The following is a 20779-nucleotide window of genomic DNA, read 5'->3' on the forward strand; positions in this document are numbered from 1 at the left end:
GACACAGTAAACTGTCTTATCTTTAGCTCTAGTCTCTACTCTTGCGTAGAGTGGCATAGTCACAGATAAAAAAAATACAACTTGATAGGGTTGCATCGGAAACTCCTCATTTTCCCCCCTAGCCATTATCAGTCCACTTCTCAGCAGTGATTAGACTATATCTGGACAGTGCACTCACACACACACACACACACACACACACACACACACAGACACACGCACTCACACACACACACACACACACACACACACACACACACACACACACGAGTCACCAGTAATCTCCTTCCTCCCTGCAGGAACAACCTGGCCCAGCTGAAGGATGCCTACACCAAGCTGTTTGAAGACTACAATGAGCTCAAAGAGGAGAAGAAGAAAGAGGTGACTCTTTGTCCACTGCAACATAAAACACTCAGCGCTTAAGATGCCTTTTGATCTCCAAATTTCACTATTGAAATGACTCTTTCTGATGGTGTTCACAGCTATTAACCTTTATTCACCCAGGTTAGTCCTTTGCAAATAAGGCTGCAACAGCCAGCATGCTCTGATCGGTTTCTCTGAACTCTGCAGTGTTTCCTCCTTTAGTCGGTTACTTTATTGGTAATTTAGTTGAATGAGCACACTGATTTGAAAAGTCTGCAGGTCTTCTGGTGTGTTCACGTGCTGGTGGGAAGCTCCGACATCTGGGACTTCTGAGCCGGCTGCCAAACAGCATTTCATGTACTATTTGGTCAGAAAATCAAACCCAGAAGACAAGTGATAAGCAAACGTCAACGTTGTGAAAATGATGATGTGGATTTGGCTGCTTCTTGCTTTTAAAAAGTCAGGATAGTTTGGCTCTTAGTCAGGATATATCGCAGATGCTGCAATATGGAAATTCGCAGCATCTCTCTCTCAATTGCTTTAGAGAGAGTTTGGTCCAACATGGATTTCTAAACAAAGTGTTTTAGAGCTGCAGGTAATCTTTGGTCCATGAATCAAAACCTCATCAGACTCAAACTCAGTAAATCTGCACACTGACATGCTTTTTAACAAAATCACTTTTCTTTAAACAATTATAAAGTTCTAAAAAATAAAAAACTTGTGATCATATGCATCGCAGTTTAAATTGCAATTGCAATATTCTGCTAAATAATCACAATTTTTTGTCAATATCTTTAAGCCCTAGTAAGATTCTCTTTTTCAAGGGAGACCTGGTCAAGAAATCAGCATCAAGACAAACATAAATCAGAGCCTGGACGTGTCTGACCTTTGCCCTCTGGCCCCGCAGGCCCAGCTGGTGCAGAGGGAGGTGGTGGAGGGCCGGCTGGCCGCCGCTGAACAAGCTTTGGCTGCCAAACAGGAACAGATCGACACCATGAAGGAGAAAGAGCTGGAGACCATATCTGTCCTCCAGGCCCAGGTGTGTGTGTGTGGGTGTGTGTATATGTGTCAATCTTAATTTTCAATGTTAATTGTCATTCTGTTAGTCTTATGCAACAACAGCCTAACAGATTTTAGTCATAGCGTATTGATTTAATTTAGTCAATTATTTACTGTTTAGCATGGCCTGTGATTTTGGTCAACTAAATACAATTACATTATAGTCAACAAAAATATATAAATATGGCTATTTCAACAGTTCAACCCTAGAATAGAAAAACTATTACTACTCTTTTAGGATAGATTACATTTACATTTAAACATTTTTCTTTTTTCTGTTTTTGAACTCTACACTCAACCATGAAACAGTCGTCTTTTTTTGTTTTTTTGTTTTTTGAGGATAATGACAGAATGACAAGTTTTTCCCAGGAAAAGAGCTAATAGACAGCGGGAGTTTAGAACCGCAAATGGAAAAATCTTTCATAAACTTGATTTGGTTGAATAACTACATGCTCTCAATCAGTGATAGAGATTTGTTTATAGGAAAAAAACATCATGGATTATCACTTTAATTGACCATCGCTTCAGACAGACTTTTCAGCTCTAAATGAAGTTGGATCAAAATCACAGGTGTATCCTCTTCCGCTGCTTGTTTGTGATTGATCTGTCAACTGTCACTAGAGGCAGGTGAAACTAACCATATGCATAACAACAAAATAATCTTTTAACATATCTCTTGCAGGCGGAGGTTTACTCCTCGGATTTCTACGCGGAGCGAGCGGCGAGGGAGAAAATCCACGCACAATTTGAGCGTCTGGCCGCTCAGCTGGAGTTCGTAAAGAAGCAGAACAACCAGCTGCAGAAGGAGATGGACTCACTGGGCAGGTAGGGAAGGAAATAACAGTCTTAAACTATGATATGGAAGGAAATAACAGTCTTGGGCAGGTATAGAAATAATAGTCTTAAACTGGACAGGAATGGCACGAAATGTAAAATTGATGATGTGAAATTCCCTCATTTTCCTATGACTTTTCCACAACTAAGTCGCAGCATTTCCATGACTTCAAACTGTTCTTCCTCCCTGGTTTGTTAATGTTGTTTTTCAGTCTGGTTTCCATTCCAGATGGGCTGAAAACCATCCTGCTATATTCCTGTAAAGTGACCCATTTGTAAAATTCCCTGATATTCTCTGACTTCCCCAGAGGATTTATCAAATTCCCTGATATTCCCTGTCTGTAATACAACTCTCTAAATTCCAGGATATTCCGGTAACTCTCCCTCATCGATCCTCTCTTAACACGGCCATGTTGTCCCTTCTCTGCAGGCAGTCTCTGAACGAGATGCAGAGGAGACACGAGTCACCGGGAGGAAATCCACAGGGGGGCGCTGCTGCTCCGGGGGAAAGAGGTACGCAGCTTGTAAAATTGTTTCCTTTATCACATTCCCACTGGGAGCTGCCCAGTACAACCACAGCCTGCTACTGGTGGCCAGTGAGCAGCTCCACCGGAGTAGCTGGGGGTTTGGTGCCTTGTTCAAGGGAACCTCAGCAGTAGCTGCTGAGGGAGAGGAGAGCGTTTCTCAGTCACTTTCCCCTCCTAGATTTTCCCAGACCCATGTTGGAGGTCCTCAGCTCTTGGGCAACAGTGGCTGTAAACAGCTGGTTGCATTTCTAAATGTACAACTTGTTCAACTCAACAGAATTGCCAGTTAATTTCTGCTAGCGTTAGCATGTTCACATTAACATCAGTGTGTTTGCTGGCTAGTTAACTAGCTAACTAGTTCAGGTTAACTGAGCTGACTCTTCTCAAGCTACAACTCAGAACCCCTGTTCACACACAAAAGTACTACAGACATTTAACCCATGGCTAACTCTTACCCAGGGCTAACAATTCACATAGCATTCCTGTTAGCCCAGGGCTTATGTCTGAATATTCTATGGTAATAAAAACACTTGAGCCTAGGAATGCCATGCATCGTTGCTTAGCAACGTTGTGAAGGAGAAGTTTGATTTGATTGGACAACACACAAGTGACACAAAAGTGTTCTAACCCTGTTCACACAGCCAACAGATAACCCTGGTTTTAAACAATTTTCTGGGGATAACCCTGAAAAATCTGGGTTCTGCTCCGGAGCAGGGCCAGCTAGCCCTGGGCTAAAGTCTGGGTTAACCCACTTTGGAATTTGCCTGTGTGAATCGTTTCTTAGCCCAGGGCTAAGCGCTGTGTGAAAACCACTAGAGTGTCTTGGAGTAGAGACTAGGCTAAAGACAAGACAGTTTGGAAATATTGGAAACAAATCCACCTTATCACACTATTCACTTTTACTGAGAATGTTACTGAATGGATCTACAGCCACACCACAACAAGCTGACTCAGCTGCTCTCTGCTTCTAGCCTGGTTTATAGATCTAGAGAACAGGTTGTGATCAGTTATCTGTCTCTTCCAGGCGCTGACAGCCAGCAGCAGCAGGGGATCATACCAGAACACACCTGTCCGTTGTGTAACGAGATCCTGCCGGACCTAGACTCCCTGCAGATCCACATTATGGACTGCATCATCTGAACCTCCGTCATTATAAACAACAACTCCAACACCTACAGCAGCACCTTCATTTAAGTCTTCCTCTGCTTCCAAATGTACCAAAACTTTCCACAATCCCCCGATAAGAACAGAGAAATCTTTCCGTTCATCTCTCAGTTCAACAGTAAAACAGTCTAGGTTGAGAAAGGCTCTGCTGGCAGACAGAAGCAGTAGTGATTTCATAAGTACTCTAAGCTGACAAAGTGCAGTGCAGACAAAATAAACAGCCAAAGTTCAGCCTTTAAAAAGTCCCAAATTTGTTTATCACTTAATAGGTTTTGTAGGTTTCTTTTTCAAATCAAAATGAAAATTCCTTCTATTTTGTGCGTTCAAAGGATTGTATTTTGTTTTTAACATACACTCACCTGACACTTTATTGGGTACACCTATCTAGCAGCGGCTGGTCGTCTGTTGCTATAGCAACATTTATTATAAGGACCAACAACTTTTGTGTTCAGATCCCCTTATGCACTCCACTGTTGTAAAGATCTCTCTCATTAACAAGCTGTTTTCTCTGTGAACTCGACAGACTGCAGTGTGAAAATGTTTCTGCTGCTGAACCAACAGTCAGACCGGCAGAGTCAAGACACCAAACCACTTCATGCTTTATATACTGAGTTGCTGCCACATGATTGGCTGTTTGGAGGAGCAGGCCGTTTGTGTTAACGAGCAAGTCTACCTAATAAAGTGGCCAGAGAGTGTATATTAAGGCAGTTGGTGTTAGTGGAAAGAGGGGGAATGGACTACATAAGCACTTTAATGTTGAGAAATAACTTATTTTTAATTTCTTTTGGTTCTGCAGATGATACCTGGTGGTATGAATTATATGAACATTACATATTAGGCCAGTTAATCAGTTTATTACAGTAAGCAACAGCCACATAGAGTCCTACTAATCCTGCAGTCTGTAGGCTATACAGGCCTTCTGTTCCCATGCTTTAATTCTCTGATTAAAGTGAAATTAAATTGTGCGTCTCTGTTATATAGACCAAATAGTCTCTGTTTCTGTCTGCTTTTGTCAACGTTACAACACATTTATATACCTGAGGTCATTTGTTTTTAAACTGCACACTTACTATATATTTTGACATAAGTTTTTTTTAGGCTGACATAAATCTGTATAGCATAAATTCATAGTATCCATCATCATATGTGGTTTCAAAGTGATGCAAGTTATTAGGGTCTTTTGCGTAAATGAGCATAAATGTATGTATGTATTCTTCTGAACATATATGAAATGTTTAAATTAAATCTCATTACATCACAAAGATATCTCAATACTTTTATCTTTCAGTCATAAAAACACCAGAGAATGAAAATGTACATAAGTGTTAACTGGTCTGAAAGAGTCACTTCTCTTCCCATGGTTCTTTGGGGTGAAGGTGAACCGCCATCCAGGTCAAAATGACTTTTTCCCATTTTTACATCCTATCTCTGTCAAATAAACAAAAAACACTAATCACACTGTCCATGACTTTATTTTATACCGGCCCATTGTCCCTTAGGTGAGAACTGGTTTTGTACTTTTAGATTTTTTTTGGGATGTGTCACTTAATCCACTGAACATCCCCCTTTCCTTATAGGAGAGACTAGAGCAATGGCTCTCAACGTGGGCTCCAGGGACCACCAGGGGTCCTTGAGGGGGTTGCAGGGGGTCCCCAGCAAACTGATGAACTGTTAAACTTCAACTCATTAGTTCATCATATTTCTATTATGTGGCAGATTAGGGGTCCTTGACATGGAAAAGGTTGAGAATCACTGCTCTAGAGACTTCAGAAGCTGTGTTTTGTTTTGGTTGCTGCACTAAGGAGAGATTCTATGTGAAATCTTGAATGAAACTCCCTTCATCTTGTCCCTGTTATTCATCATCCTTCCTCCCACTGTGTGTCATTAAACAAGGAGGACCAAAGAGGGTGGAAAATTACTGACCTGTTAATATTGATATACATGAGAGTAAATGGCTCACTGAGGCCCCCAGGCGGACAGCAGCGGTACAGCACCAATCCTGCTTAAGTTTCGGTTTCCAATCGTCAGAAATGAGAAATGAGAGTAGCCTAAACCTGCGGCCAGATCCTCAGTCTGTTGTTTTGGAGGAAGTGGAAGGAAACCGATGCAAGAGCCACAACATGTCGGAGTCCGCGGTTATGAAATTTATCTGTGCCAATCAAGGATCAATCAACATTGATGAACTGGTGTTTAGCGGCTGTTTTGGAGATCCCCAGGATGTGAGGGAGATTATCTCGAACCGGGAGAAGTTTGCTTGGTGTTCCTCCGGCGGGCAGCAGAAGGTGGTGGCCAAGACAGAAGTGCGACTGTGTAAAGCCAAAGACTGTCAGGGATGCAGCAGTTTACATCTGTGTAGAAGGTTCCTGCTGGGATCCTGTCAGTTCAGTCAGACGAGGTGAGTTACTGCCAAGTGTCAGTATTCCTCCCTGCCACCCCCGCCACTGGGTCCTTCCCAGGTTGCATGGCCAAGCTTTGTTCAAACCCACAGAACTTTATTTATATTCTAGTCAAGATAGGTTTTCCAAAGAGACCAAATATGTCATGCTGAATTACAGGAAACATGTATAAAATGATGCACAAACATCTAGATTTTTTCCATTTGATGTAATGGTGCAGCCATAAAAACATGGCGTCTTGTATTTGAATATTTAATTCAATATAAGCAGCTAGAGCTTCAAGAAAGAGTTGGAATGATCAGATAAAAATATGGATGTGACATTGTTGTACAGTTAGGATTTTTTTCCCTCTAACTTTTGAGCTACTTAGGGGGAAATCTAAAGGTAAGGGTCAGGGTACAAGGGGATAATAAAGCCTTAAAGTTAGGCCTACAGTGTGTCATGTGACAAGCCTCAAACTGGCCCTGCCTGTTTGTAGTTGTTGGTAGGTGTCTTTTTGGTAAATTGTTCATATGCCTTACATATGGTTAACAGTTTAAAATGGCTGTTTAAAGGGGCCCTACTGAAATTCATTTTTTCCTCATTTTACAGACAGGTCAAGTTCATTTATTTCTACAGCACTTTTAGGCTGTCTCAAAGGACTGTACAGAGAATCAGCCTAACTAGTTCGGCTTTCAGGTTCAGGTTCAGGTTTCAACCATAGAACTAAATGACAAGTATCAGGAATAGCAAGACACACAAAAACAGAATATAGCAAGACATAACAGTCTACCTATTCTACATCTGCCTAACCTACAGGCTCCACCAGCCTTTATTCAAACCAGAATCCTCACCAAGATCGGATGCAGCTGGACAAGTTTGAAGTTTGGATTTTTACTTCCCATTCATTTGAATGAGGCCACGGAAATAGACTGAAAACTGACATTTAACATGTTGGTGAACAGATTCAACAGCAGATCCTGCTTTAGAGACAACAAAGCATCCTGGGTCCATCGTCATTTTGCATTTCTATTCTTGGTTTACACTAAAATTTGTATTTAAAAATAAAAGTAGATCCGGTCTCCCAAACAGGAACTATTTCTCCTAAATGGTATCCCTCCACTGTGTTCTCTTATATCAATAAAATGCTATTTGGCATAAATTAAATTATGTTATAAAATGTTGGACTCACAGTCAGTTTTCATTCAAATGAATGGGAAGTAAAAATCTGAATGCTACAAACTCGTCCAGCTGCATCTGATCTTGGTGAGTAGTTTATATTCTGGTTTTCATGGTGGTCGAGTGCCACATAACCCCTATGTTAACAGTAAGTGGAATATTGCTTTAAAGGCAATTTGGGACATATGGTGCGTTCATGTGCTGGTGGGAAGGTTCGACATCTGGGACTTCCAAGTTGGCTGCTAAACAGCGTTGCTTTCACATGCAATTTTGTAAGAAAATCAAATCTGTAAAACAAATTATAATAGTGTCATAATAATATAGCACTTTTCAAAACAAAGTTACAAAGTGCTTCTCAATCAAGAAAACAATAAACAAACATGGATGTCCTTTAGCTTAACAAGCTAATTTAATCAAATTAATTGAAGCAAATGTTATGATGGTTAATCTGGCTAACTAAAGACATGTAACAACGATGCATGTGTTTTCTTACCATTGACTGACACTATACTTGATTTTTCCACCATGTGGAGAAGCTTATGGGTTGTCTTTGCCTCATAACTGGGGTAGAAGTGTTTGTAAGTTTGTAAGTGTGACTGTGAAATTTCCAAGTAGCACGTGAATGCATTGTCAGTCTACAAATTCAGTTGATTAATTTATTTATCTAAACTACATGCATTTGCAAAATGTCTTTAAGAGCATTATTCTTATCCTGAGGCGTAGAAGATTGTAAATTGAAATCATGACAACTGAGTAATATGGGGCCTTCAATTTTAGGAGAGGATGCCGCTTCTCCCATGATCTGAAGTCTGCGCACAATGTGACAATACTGAGAGAGCATGAGCTGGAGGATCTGGACCGGATGGAGCTGTGCACACTGCTGCTGCAGAACGACACCTATTACCTCCTCCCTCCTGTAAGTACCAGACTGGAAAGAGGATCAAGAGGGAGGGGGGAATCAAATTTGATTGATTGGGCAAAGGCTAACCTCACATAGCCACACCTTCGGTTCAAACAGCAGAAGTCTGGAGAAATTTAAACCCAGGTGTTGGCTCGGGTGAAGCCTGCCGCTGGTGTGGGAGTTTGAAACAGGATTCTCCTACAATCCCTCTGGAAACGGCACTTTTTCTGCCCAGGTAGAACAAGTTTCCATTGTTAGCTTAGCTACAATTCTAGCTACTTTGCTGAGTAAATTTGAGTTAATATACAAATTCTTTGAGTAAATTAAACAAGCAAGATAAAAAATAAATCCATGGATAGAAAATTTTGTGGGGCTAATAGCCACTGCATATCATTGAAACTTTGCCTTTGTAAAGTTTTGTTTTGCTAGCTAGCTAACTGTAGCAACTTGCTTGTTGTCCCTACAACAGTAAACAAGTGAGCAGCAGCACCAGGCTTCGCCCATAGCTCCGCCCTAGTGAAATTTAACTGATTTGACTGGTTTGAATGATGATGATAGCCCACAGTGTTGCCACTCTTTCCTATCCAACTAGGCTATTGGATTTAAATTTCTCCAGACCTCTGTCCCAAAGCCCAAAGTCTGGCTCCGCAAGATTATATTGTTTGTAACCCTCTTTTTTTCACATTTTTCTCATCTTCTACAAGATATGTTATGATTACAACAACAGTGACGGCCCGTACGGCCGGTGTCAGGACGGTGACGGCTGCACCAGGCTCCACGTCTGTCTGAAACACCTGAAGGGAGTCTGTTCCTGCCCCAGGACTCATGACTTTTATGATCCGCAGCCGCTGAAAACCCTGCAGGGTAGAGGCATACCCGACCACCTCATTCGCTCCATGAAGTCTGTTTATATGAACAGAGAGGCTTTGAGGATCTGTGACAACAAGGGCAACAAGGGCAACAAGGGAAACAAGGGAAACAAGGGAAACAAGGGAAATAAGGGAAACCATCAACAGCCGCAACGAACCTGGTACCCCAGTGCTGCTGTTGACACCACAGCTGCTAGCAGCGATGATGGACCGAACAGAACACAAAGGCAAAGATCCAAGAACAGCTCAGAGGTTGCTAAAGGTAAATCCAGTAACCAGAAATCACCTGGCAATCAAACAGTGTGGGCAGAGCTTGCATTTTCTATTGATGCAGTTTGAGTTTCTCTTTTCTTTGTCTGTTCAGCCATGGTGGCTATCGCTGCTGATGCTAACGCTAACTACCCAATTCTTCTTTTTCTGTTTATTCCAAACAAACCGGATATAACATAAAACGCATCACTTCCTGTAGGTTTTTCCCGGTTAAAGAGTTACCAGACACTGGGTGTTCAGAACACCAAATGTAAAAGCTTTCATGAACTGGATATAGGTTGAATCACTGTTGTGTTAAATCAATCAGTGATAGAGAGTGGCAAACCAAAATATTGGTTCATGTTGTATTTTTGTTTGTTTCCATTAGATAAAACTGATATATGCTTGTACTTCATCAAGGGACAGTGTAAACATGGTGGTGAGTGAATTATGGATAATACTTTAAGCTAGTTTTATGAGAAAAAATAATATCACATCAGTTTGACCATGGTATTATTATTCTCCTTTTTTATACAAACCCTACTTCTGTCTTATACTGTCCTCAGAGAAGTGTTTTAAAGCCCATGAGAAGCTGCCGTACAGATGGCAGGTCAGACAGGGACAACAGTGGACCGCTCTGCCTGACAACGAGGAGATCGAGAAGGACTACTGTGATCCTGAAAAGACATACAGGTATACTCTGCTGGCATTTACTGAGATTACTGTCACATGTTGATATGCCAATTAGGGTTCGACTGATACAGGTTTTTAAAGGCTGATACTTGGATCATCCAGAATTAGAACTTGAATTGCTCTTTTTAGCATCTAGTGAATTCTCTTGCACAGGGGTTCTCGGACACCCAAATAGTGTCCATATGCATCCTATAATTGGGACAAAGTCTTGTGAGTTAAATTACAGTCAACTAACTATTTCTCATTTTTCTTTGGAACCCCCTGGAGCATCCTCAAGGACCTCTGGGAGTCCTTGAACCCCACTTGGAGAACCACTGCTCCTGTAGAAATGTTATTTGATGCAATGTATCTTGCTCCCTTTTCTGCAGTAGTCGCAGCCAAACTGTATGTTTCGACACGATGACCTGTGGACCGAACGAAGTACGCCGACTCTCCACCGCTTCGTCTGTACTCCATCCGACCTTCGTTCTCACCACAGAGTGGGTTTGGTACTGGGAGGATGAGTTCGGAAACTGGAACCTGTATGCTTCAGCTGTGAGTCAGCCACCATCAGAGTCACTTTCTTTACTGAGTAAAAATAATGTAAAGGAATTAGTCTTGGAACAGCTCACACAGTGACATGAGGAAATACTGTTAAACATGACCCAGGGACAACGGGAATTCGTGCTCAATATCAGCATCTCTGCTGGCAGTAATCTGTGTCTGTACCTCTCATCTGGCTGCAGATTGGTCAGTTGCTCTTTCAGTTGTCTCCAGAGGTAAAAATGGGCTTTATTGCTTTATTTGACCTGTGTTGCAGACCGGTGGACGCCTTGGAGCAAACATCAGCAGTGGAGAACTGGAGCAGAAGTTCCTGAACGATGAGAAGGATGTGGTGGAGTTCAAAGCCGGTTCGCAGACGTATTCGCTCAGTTTCCAGGGTAAGCAAGGATTCAAATATTCAAATTACCTGTTACCTTACCTTAATAAAGCATTTTCTGATGAAGTAATCATAATAATATGCCTTCTTTTTCAGACATGAGACAAACAAATAAGCAGTATGGCACTAAGAAGGTGGTGAGAAGACGGCCTGTGTTTGTCTCCTCAGCTGATGCCCTAACAAAGAAATTTAGGTACTGCTGATTACTCCTGACAGGTCAAATGCACTGCGTACATTGGTCCAACAGATTTTTTAACAGCTTAACAAAACATGTTCATTGAATATTTGTAGGCGATGGAAGCACTAACCCTGGCAATGCTAGTACCTTGTCCTACTTATTTTTCAACAGTTTAGCAAAACTGTGTTGAATATTTAGAGTTTTCTAAATTGACAAAGTGTTAACATTTTTGGACGCTTTTGTCCAAATCACCTTACAGTAAGATGAGTACATACATGTTTTGTAGGAGATTGAATCACTAACCCTTGCAGTGCTAGTGCCTTGCTCATCAATTTCCCTTCTGTCTGCAGAAAGCCTGTGGGTAATCAATCAAATTTCAAAGCTGTACCAGCAGACTGGGACAAGACACAAATTCCTGAAACAGGATTCAAGGTAATGTATTACACACGTACCTTCAAACTGCAACTTAGTAGGAAAAGCCACCTTTGGACCCCTAAGCAACAAAGCCATGCAATCGGAAATGGATTCTAATGTTGGGGGAATTTAGACAGAAAGTAAAACATTTTTTTTTTTGCAGTGCACCATCTAGTCCATCCTGTTTCTTATTAGCTGGTGTTGCTTGGAACAGTCTTACACTACTCATGTTCCTATTATCATTAAGATAGACTTTTTATGCATTGTATGGGAAAAAATATTAACTGTCCTCCTCTGTGTCTTGTGTCTCTTCCAGCGAGTCTCCCTCCAAAGCTCCTCAGTGGAGTATCAGGAGATTGAAGGCCTGTTTTGTGACACGATGAGAGGCTTTGACATTGTCCAGATAGAGAGGATTCAGAACAAAGCACTGTGGGAAGTCTTTGAGTGGTACGTCTTTAAAAGCAACATACTGTATACCGAAATGTCACTTTCACCTGGCTGCTGTTATGTGCTACCTCAGGTAAAGGGCTTTCAGGTGATGTGTAGCACCCTCAGTTCTAACCACAGAACTTCAAATCAATCGGTTTGAGTGGACTCCATTATGTGAATCATACTATCTTCTGTATAAAGCGACTTAGAGCAAGTTGCTGAGCTGAGAGGTTTTACTAACATGCTAATGTTGAATAGAAGAGCTAGAGAGAGAAGTACAGTCTTTGCTAAAGCTACGTTAGTCTCGTCGCTAACATTAACTTTCAGTTGAATTTTGGCAGTTTGCTAACAGACTCATCTGCTCAGTTCTCAAGCAAGTCACCATAGCAATTAACCCTTAAAATTCCATAATCGCCATTTTATGCTGTACTAGCCAAATTACCATGGCAAACAGTGGAAGGACTTTTCTGTCCATTCAGGTTCTCTGGTTCTGTTAGCTTGTTATCTAGCTAAAAGATGCAAGGAAGCACACACATCCAAACTAAACCTAGGTGCACCACATGTAACGTTTCCAGTGTAAGCTCTTCTTCAGACATGAATGCTTACAGAGACACACCCTACAAATACCTTATAGGGGCTGTCAGTACCCGATCCGTACCGGCTGCCCGATACGTTCTGCACATGCGTGCGCATTGGACAGCTAGGAACGGCAATGCCACTTGGACAAACTTAATACTGTATGTTTTTTACACTGCCCGATCCATTCCACGCATGCGGGGTCAAATTCGCTAGTGATACGAGATTGAGCTATGTCTGATACTGTTTTGGCTCACCAGCTACTGTGGCTAAGTTATCAATAGTTGATTTTTAAAGGTATTTTCTAGTTATCATTTGCACCAGCCAAAGTCTTTCGGCCCAAAGTGTAACCTCAAACCGTGACCGGTTACATAAAGTCGCTGGCGGCCGTCAAGTGTTTCAACCACCGTAAAATGTTCACACGTGTGGTACAAATCGGCAGGAATAAGCACGCGCAGGTGCAGAATGGATCGTGCAGCCGGTACGTCCTGTTAAATATAACACCCGATAAAACCATAAAACATGCAGTATCAAGTTTGTCCAAGTGGAGTTGCCGTACCTAGCTGTCCAAGATGGCGGACCCGCTCGCGCATGTGCAGAACGGATCAGGCAGCCGGTACGGATTGGGTACTGACAGCGGGGTCAACTGACACGTCACCTGATTCTAGGTGAAAAAAGACTTCAAGTGAAAAGTGAAGTACCCAAGTAATGCAAAAATAGTACATACAAAATCAGACTAAATCAATAAGAAAAATACATAATAAGAACAATACATTTCTAATCAAAAAATAGTGCAAATTAGTATCATATACAGTACAATCTACATCACTTGAATATAACATGACTGGAACATTGGGTCAGTAAAACCGTCATAATATCATGGCATATTAAGTGAAGAAACTAGAGGGTCAGTAAACTGTTATGAGGTGCCTGCTGATCTAAAAGCAGTGGTAATACTAAATAGTCCTGTACCCGCAGCAGGCAGAGGGCATGAGCTATAGAGAGCATTGAACAATGCTCTCTATAGCTCCTACAATAAGATGTGTTAACAATAAGACAGTGATGGTAGCTGACCAGATGCTATGGTTAGCTAGATAACATTATCTAGCTAACCATAGTATCTGGTCAGCTACCATCACTGTCTTATTGTTAACACATCTTATTAGCACACTAGCTAATGAATCTAGTAGAAGCTAGTGCTAGTGCCTAGTAGTTGAATGTTAGCATTAACATTGGTTGCAATTTGCTAAATGAGCCTGCTGGCAAGTTAGCTAGCTAACAATATCGGAACCCATCGTCTATCGGTCTGACGACGATTAGACTCTGGGGGCAACGGCCAATATTTCAGGGTTTCCGGTGTAGCCAGCAGACATCCGGGCCAAGACTTCCTCTTCTGTGCGCCGGTCATTGTTTAGAGTCCAATTAGCAACGCAAGAATGGAGTTGGAGTTGAGAGACGACGTCTCATATGCAGATATCTGTTTATAGAGATTAGCGAAAATGTCGTCTGGACCTAAACCACCTACAAAAAGTATTGATGTTTGTGTATTGTGTGCAACTTAATCAAGTTGCTAATCGGTGTGTGGTGAGATTGGCTAGTTTGTTCAGGTTAAATGAGCTGACTCTTCTCAAGCTACAACTCAGAGTGTTTTGGAGTAGAGACTAGGGCTAAAGACAAGATAGTTTACTGTGTCACAGTAACCAACGTTTGGAAACAAATCCACTTTATCACACTATTCACTTTTACTGAGAACACAGATCAGCCACACCACAACAAGCTAGGTCAGCTAGCTCTCTGTTTCTAGCCTGTTATATATTTAGACAATATCTGTGCAGAGCTAATTCTCCAGTGGACCTCCATGATGGAGTCAGAAGTAATTGCTAGGAAATTTGTGATGTAACTGCAAAGTCTCACTACTGACTGTTTATTGACCACAGGCTCTTTAGGTTTCTGTTTGCTCTTTTTTCCTGATTAACAGGCAAAAGGATCGGATGAAGAAGAACAGTGGGCAAAATGTGACAGAAAAAAAACTTTTCCATGGCACAGACTCTAAACACGTAGACGCCATCTGCATTGACAACTTTGACTGGAGAATCTGTGGGACTCATGGAACCGCCTTCGGGAAAGGTGACAAATATATTTCTCATACTTGTTGTGTTGTTAATAAATGATGTGCAGTTGTGCTGTTTCATATAAGTCATAAATTACTACATTTATAAATAATTGATTAAACTCTAAGAGAACAGAGAGCCAACACATGCAATCTGTGTTTGCATTGCAAATGTCAATATTTACAAGTCATACTCTCATATTCAATCTTCAAAACTTGTTTCTCACTGCAGTAGTATCAAGAAAACGGCACTTAATCCAAGTATATTCTTGAAGAAGGTTGATATTGGATCAAGTAGAATTACCTCACCTGAAAAATATTTTCACTTGTTTTAAGGAAAATGGATATATTTTTAGTAACAGAAACTATTATGTGGCTGCTTCTAGCTCTTTTACATCCAAAACCAGAGGTTCTTTAGTGGTGTTGAGGCTTACCTTGCCACTAACCATCTTGGAAAGCCATGGGGGTGGGGATGGTCATGTCTCCTACATCAAAACAATCCTTGCTGGAAGAAAGGTGGCATTCGTATCCATTTACGCGCCCAATGATTTTGACCCTGACTTTTTTATATATCTAACAGACCTTTTATCCAATGCAGGTCCCGCCAGGACTGTCCGCTCTCTCCTCTTCTATTTTCTCTTTCTCTAGAACCTCTAGCCCAAAGTATAAGACAACATCCCCTTATTGAACCCATCACCTTTTGCAATACACACCATTCTCTGTCCTTATTTGCAGATGATATACTACTATATGTCAATAATTCCCCCTCCTCAATTCCTCATATTTTGGATGTCTTTTCCCAATTTAGCTCTCTCTCTGATTAATTAATTGGTCCAAGTCCCAACTAATGCCTCTTAATCCATCCTTAAACCCATCTACACTTCTACCTCATATTCCAGTGGTTAAATCTTTCAAGTATCTAGGCGTTGTTATCTATCCCTCTTTACAATCTATTTCCATGAAGAACTTCCAAAACATCCTCAGACGAGTAGAGGAAGACTTGGATAGATGGACAAAATTACCTAACTCTTTGTCAGCTCGAGTCTCTATAATCAAAATGGATATTCTCCCCAGAATAAATTTCTTTTCCAATATGATACCTCTCCCCCCCTCCAATTGGCTATTGGGACAAATTAAACAAAGTATTTTCTAAGTTTCTGTGGGGTGGTAAACGGCCATGTATTAAGTTGTCCACATTGCAAAGAACTAAAAGCGATGGTGGCTTAGCTGTCCCGAATTTTAAATTGTAATTTTGGTCGTATGTGTTGCGTCCTGTGTCAACATGGCTTGACCCCAATGCTCAGGTCTCATGGAGACCAATAGAAGAGAACCTTGCCCACCCTCATCGGTTACAGGACCTTGTTTATTCAGCTTTGCCTCCTAAACTTGCTAAACATCAGCTTGGTCCAATTATGTCCTTTTTACTGTCAACATGGCGGTTAGTGGAAAAACATACTCAGACCTCCTTAAAGTGGCACACTCATAGCCGCATATTTAATAACTTCAGTCTTATTACAGGAGGAGCCCCCTTTCAGTTTTCACAATGGTCTGCAAAAGGTGTTGATACTTTGTCAGATGTATGGGATGATAAAGGTATGAGATCATTTAATGACTTGTGTTCTGTGTATAATGTCCCTAGAAGCTCATTTTTCTTTTACCTTTGGCTCAGGTTAGCAATGCAAACGTATGGGGTCCCATGGGGTGTAGCTTTAACAACTCATTCACTCCATTCTCTGCTAGATGTGGGAGGTTGAACTAGAGGCTTAGTATCTAGGATATATTTACTCTTAAATTCTGTCTGCAAACCTCTGGCAGTCCATCAAGTCTGGAGTGGGGATCTTGGCTGTTCTGTGGATGACATTTGCTGGTTAACAGTCTGGGACAATTTAGATGGTACTTCCAAAAATCCCAACCACAAACTGATACACTTTAAATTTTTGCATAGGATGTATCTCACTCCCAGGAAGCTCCATCTGATGAAGCTCATTTCCTCTCCTGACTGTGAGCTCTGCCCTAATGGGGACACAGGGACTTTTCTGCACATGTATTGGAATTGTCCAGGGGTAGTGTATTTCTGGAAAATGGGATCTACAACCTTATCTGACCTACTTGATATTGAAGTGCCATACTGTCCAAAGCTGCTCCTATTGAATGATACCTCCTCTTTAGAGCTCTCATTTCATCAGGCGCTTGCACTTTTTGTTGGTCTGACAGCAGCAAAAAAAATGTTAGCCCTTCGCTGGCAGCCTTATTCTCTCTCCTGGAATCATTGGCTACAATCTTTATTGGATATAGCATATATGGAGATGTCAGTAGCAAGAATGCATAATGCCAAACAATCAACCATCAGTGCCTGGGCTTCCTTTACTGACGAAGTGAAAGATCTTCTGTGCACACGCACTAGGTCATAGACCCTATATGATTATTGCTATGCAAATATTCTGATCTACTAAGGCCAATTGTAATGTGATGGGGTGCCGTGGGGGGTGGGGGTTGATTGTTGTGTATGTTGTTGTTAACCATATCAAACAATAAAAAAGTTCATAACAAAAAAAAAGGAAAATGGATATTCACTATTACAGTTATTTCACCCACTAACAGTTAATATAATGACAGAATGTAGAAGAATTCGACTACTTTGATAATAGTTTTTGTTTTGGACTCCATTCTCATCAATCGTTGAGCAGTTCAAATACCTTCCTAAGTTAAGATGGATATTCTTTGCAGTGTGGAATTTGGAAGGTGCGTACTGCTTGGTGACAACATTAAGGAGACCAGATGTTTAAAGCAAATTAGAAGACATTTTTGGCTTGTGATCACGTGCTTGATCATTTCCATTAAAAAAAGGAAAAGAGAGGGCATAGAGGGAAATCTGGGGACATTTCCAGGGACAGTGCCAATCAGGGACGAACCACAAAATCCAGGGACTGTCCCAGCAAACCAGGGACGTCTGGTCGCCCTAGACAATGTCAAACAAAACAATGTTTTCACATTCTCTCTCTTTCTCTCTCCAATCTCAGGGAGTTACTTTGCCCGAGATGCCAAGTACTCCCACAGCTACACCGGCCAGTCCGATGTCAAATCCATGTTCATCTCGCGGGTCCTGGTGGGCGACTTCACCCGAGGATCCTCCGACTACCTCCGCCCTCCCTCCAAAGACGGCGGGGACACGCGCTTCTACGACAGCTGTGTGGACGACGTCAGAAACCCCTCCATCTTTGTCATGTTTGAGAAGCACCAGATCTACCCCGAGTACCTGCTCCAGTACAAGGAGAAGATCTCAAATGCCTTCCATTGGTCCTATGGTGCAGCGTCGGTACCAGCACCAGCACCAGCACCAGCACCAGTTCCCCCACTTAGCAGACCATATTCCTTATTTGGTACACCAGTTGCCCGACCTAGCACACCAGTTCCTCCTCCTGTCTCACAGTATCGCCCACCCAGCGCACCAGTTTCCACACCCATCAAACCAGTTGCCTCACCTAGAGCACCAGTTTCCACACTCATCAAACCAGTTCCCCCACCCAGCACACCAGTTTCCACAACTGTCAAACCAGTTCCCCCACCCAGCACACCAGTTTCCACACCCATCAAACCAGTTCCCTCACCCAGCACACCAGTTTCCACACCCATCAAACCAGTTCCCTCACCCAGCACACCAGTTTCCACACCCATCAAACCAGTTCCCTCACCCAGCGCACCAGTTTCCACACCCATCAAACCAGTTCCCTCACCCAGCACACCAGTTTCCACCCCCATCAAACCAGTTGCTGCACCTCGTGCACCAGTTAACACACCTGTCAAACCTTTCGCACAATATCGGTCACCTAGTACACCAGTTTCCCGTCGTATCACAGAATATCGGCCACCTAGTACACCAGTTTCCCCTCGTGTCACAGAATATCACCGACCTAGAACACCAGTTTACTCCTCAAGCCAGCGTACCAAGAAAGAATCCGACTGTGTCATTTTGTAAGGTTGGATGTGAAGTGATGTCACATGTTTGACCATAGATAGCAGTGGAAAGTGAAAAAGTTAAGTAATGGGAAGCATGTCAGATTCTGTTAATTAGCAACATTTACCAAGTGCAATATGACATTTGACTGGGCTTAAAAATAAATAAATCGTATATATTTGGCATGGCAAAGGAGTGACACAAGTGTCACTTAAAACACTAATTTCCATCATGGTTGTTGATGGAAGATAAAATAACTAATGCTTTACATACAACATAAAACACAATAAAAACAATCGAATATGAAAAAAAAAAAAAAAGATCGCTGGCAGAGTAATGAATAAATCATGGCTAGCTGTGGTTTACAGCAGTTAGCATAAAAATTTATGTTCATTAAGTTTGTTTGGTTGAAACCTATTTTAAATTGGAAATAAGTTCTAGTTTCTCAGGAACGATGTGTAATTCACTGTTGATCTAAAGTTCTTATAAGTCTGCTCAGGAAATTTTGTACATCATTGCTATATAATTATTCATATTCAATAATCAAGAATACATCATATTCAAATTTTATTTTAGTCATTCTTTATTTTAGTGATTCTGCCTCACAGCTCTCTGACCAGCAGACTAAAATGAATAGAATTTGTAAATGTAAGTGAAGTTTTGATGAAGGTATGGCTTTTCTATTTCTTTGCAAACAAAAATTTCAGAATATTTAATTCATATTAGTGGTTAATTTCTTTGCTACATGCAGATTCCACTGTAACTAATTTCGCCTCAGTCCAGTTTATTCCACTGATTACAAACACTACTGAAACTTTACTGCTTCAAAATGAATTTAATATTCGTGTTTACTGCAGACAGAAGCGCAGACAGTTATTTTGAGAGTCACATACAGGAAGCTAGAGGTTGGTCGGCCGTAGCTTGAGACTTTGATGCAATAATGTTTAATAAACCTTTGGATCTGAGTCAATCTGAATCTGAGTCTGAATTTTCCCAAGGGGATCAATAAAGTGCTATCTATGTATCTAAAATACACTTTTATTGGGAGAAGTTGCAGTAGAATTATTTCCTTAATTTAACAGATTTCTCCCCGATACGTGAAATCCAATGGCGGATCACAGCACTGAGTGGTATCGAAATGATGTATGCGTTTTTGAGGGGTAAAGGCATACATTTATGCTTTTCTTGAAAATATCTGTAATCATTGTTAAGGCTTGTGGTTTTGATGCCTGGTCATCACTGACTGGAAGTCAGCCTACCCAACTTCTGTTCACTACGATCAAGACTGGTGCAGTAGGCTACATGTCTTTCGAATGCATTTAAATCTGTCATTACATTACAAAAATATGTCAATACTTTTATCTTAAGTCATAAAAACACTAGAGCATACAGTGCGGGTATGAAAATGCAATGGTTGTGTTATATTACCCATCAGCAAGACGCTGCTCTGCTTATATCAAGTGTAACTGGTCTGAGTCAGTTCTCTTCCCATGGTTATTTGGGGTGAAAGTGTTTGGCACTAGAACCACCATCCTGGTGAAAATGACATTTTCCCTTTTTTAAATGTTCCATTGTCTGTCAAAACATGAATCACCCTGACCATGACTTTTTCTAAACTTGTATTTTATACCAACCCATGGTCCTTTAGGTGAGAACTGGATTTGTAGGCCTACTTTTTCGGTTTTTGGGGTATGACACTTTATCCACTTATTTTACCTGCTTTGCAGTGCGATATGTTTTTCACAACATACCATTTCATAGAGGAGAGACTTTAGAGACTTCAGAAAGCATGGCTGTGTTTTGTTTTGGTTGCTGCAGTAAGGAGAGATTCTATGTGAAATCTTAAATGAAACTCCCTTCATTTTGTCCCTGACAAAATATTTGTTATTCTCTATGCTTTCTCCCTCTGTGTATCATTAAACAAGGAAGACCAAACTGTCCTGTTGATATTATTATACATGAAGGCAAATGGCTCACTGAGGCCC

General features: G+C 41.3%; 1 protein-coding gene across 1 annotated transcript in view; it reads left to right on the forward strand.

Annotated features, from left to right (window-relative positions):
• Nucleotides 1–20695, forward strand: part of LOC139640975 (zinc finger CCCH-type antiviral protein 1-like) — a 30611-nt gene extending 9916 nt beyond the window's left edge. Inside the window, exons 7-24 of the mRNA XM_071515178.1 lie at nucleotides 300–381; nucleotides 1271–1402; nucleotides 2105–2247; nucleotides 2687–2769; nucleotides 3808–3912; nucleotides 6012–6342; nucleotides 8279–8417; nucleotides 9107–9533; nucleotides 9909–9959; nucleotides 10087–10213; nucleotides 10582–10747; nucleotides 11013–11133; nucleotides 11229–11325; nucleotides 11570–11587; nucleotides 11661–11742; nucleotides 12041–12171; nucleotides 14708–14856; nucleotides 17860–20695. Coding sequence (XP_071371279.1) covers nucleotides 300–381; nucleotides 1271–1402; nucleotides 2105–2247; nucleotides 2687–2769; nucleotides 3808–3912; nucleotides 6012–6342; nucleotides 8279–8417; nucleotides 9107–9533; nucleotides 9909–9959; nucleotides 10087–10213; nucleotides 10582–10747; nucleotides 11013–11133; nucleotides 11229–11325; nucleotides 11570–11587; nucleotides 11661–11742; nucleotides 12041–12171; nucleotides 14708–14856; nucleotides 17860–18815 — 3340 coding nt within the window. The 3' untranslated portion in view covers nucleotides 18816–20695. The remainder of the gene's footprint in view (nucleotides 1–299; nucleotides 382–1270; nucleotides 1403–2104; nucleotides 2248–2686; nucleotides 2770–3807; nucleotides 3913–6011; nucleotides 6343–8278; nucleotides 8418–9106; nucleotides 9534–9908; nucleotides 9960–10086; nucleotides 10214–10581; nucleotides 10748–11012; nucleotides 11134–11228; nucleotides 11326–11569; nucleotides 11588–11660; nucleotides 11743–12040; nucleotides 12172–14707; nucleotides 14857–17859) is intronic.
• Nucleotides 20696–20779: the final 84 nt, after the last annotated feature.

Source organism: Centroberyx affinis, unplaced genomic scaffold (genome assembly GCF_046629955.1).
Source record: "Centroberyx affinis isolate AG114_WGS23_722 - 3 ecotype Tasmania unplaced genomic scaffold, CSIRO-AGI_Caff_v1 ptg000319l_1, whole genome shotgun sequence".
In the NCBI taxonomy this organism is placed as follows: Eukaryota; Metazoa; Chordata; class Actinopteri; order Beryciformes; family Berycidae; genus Centroberyx; species Centroberyx affinis.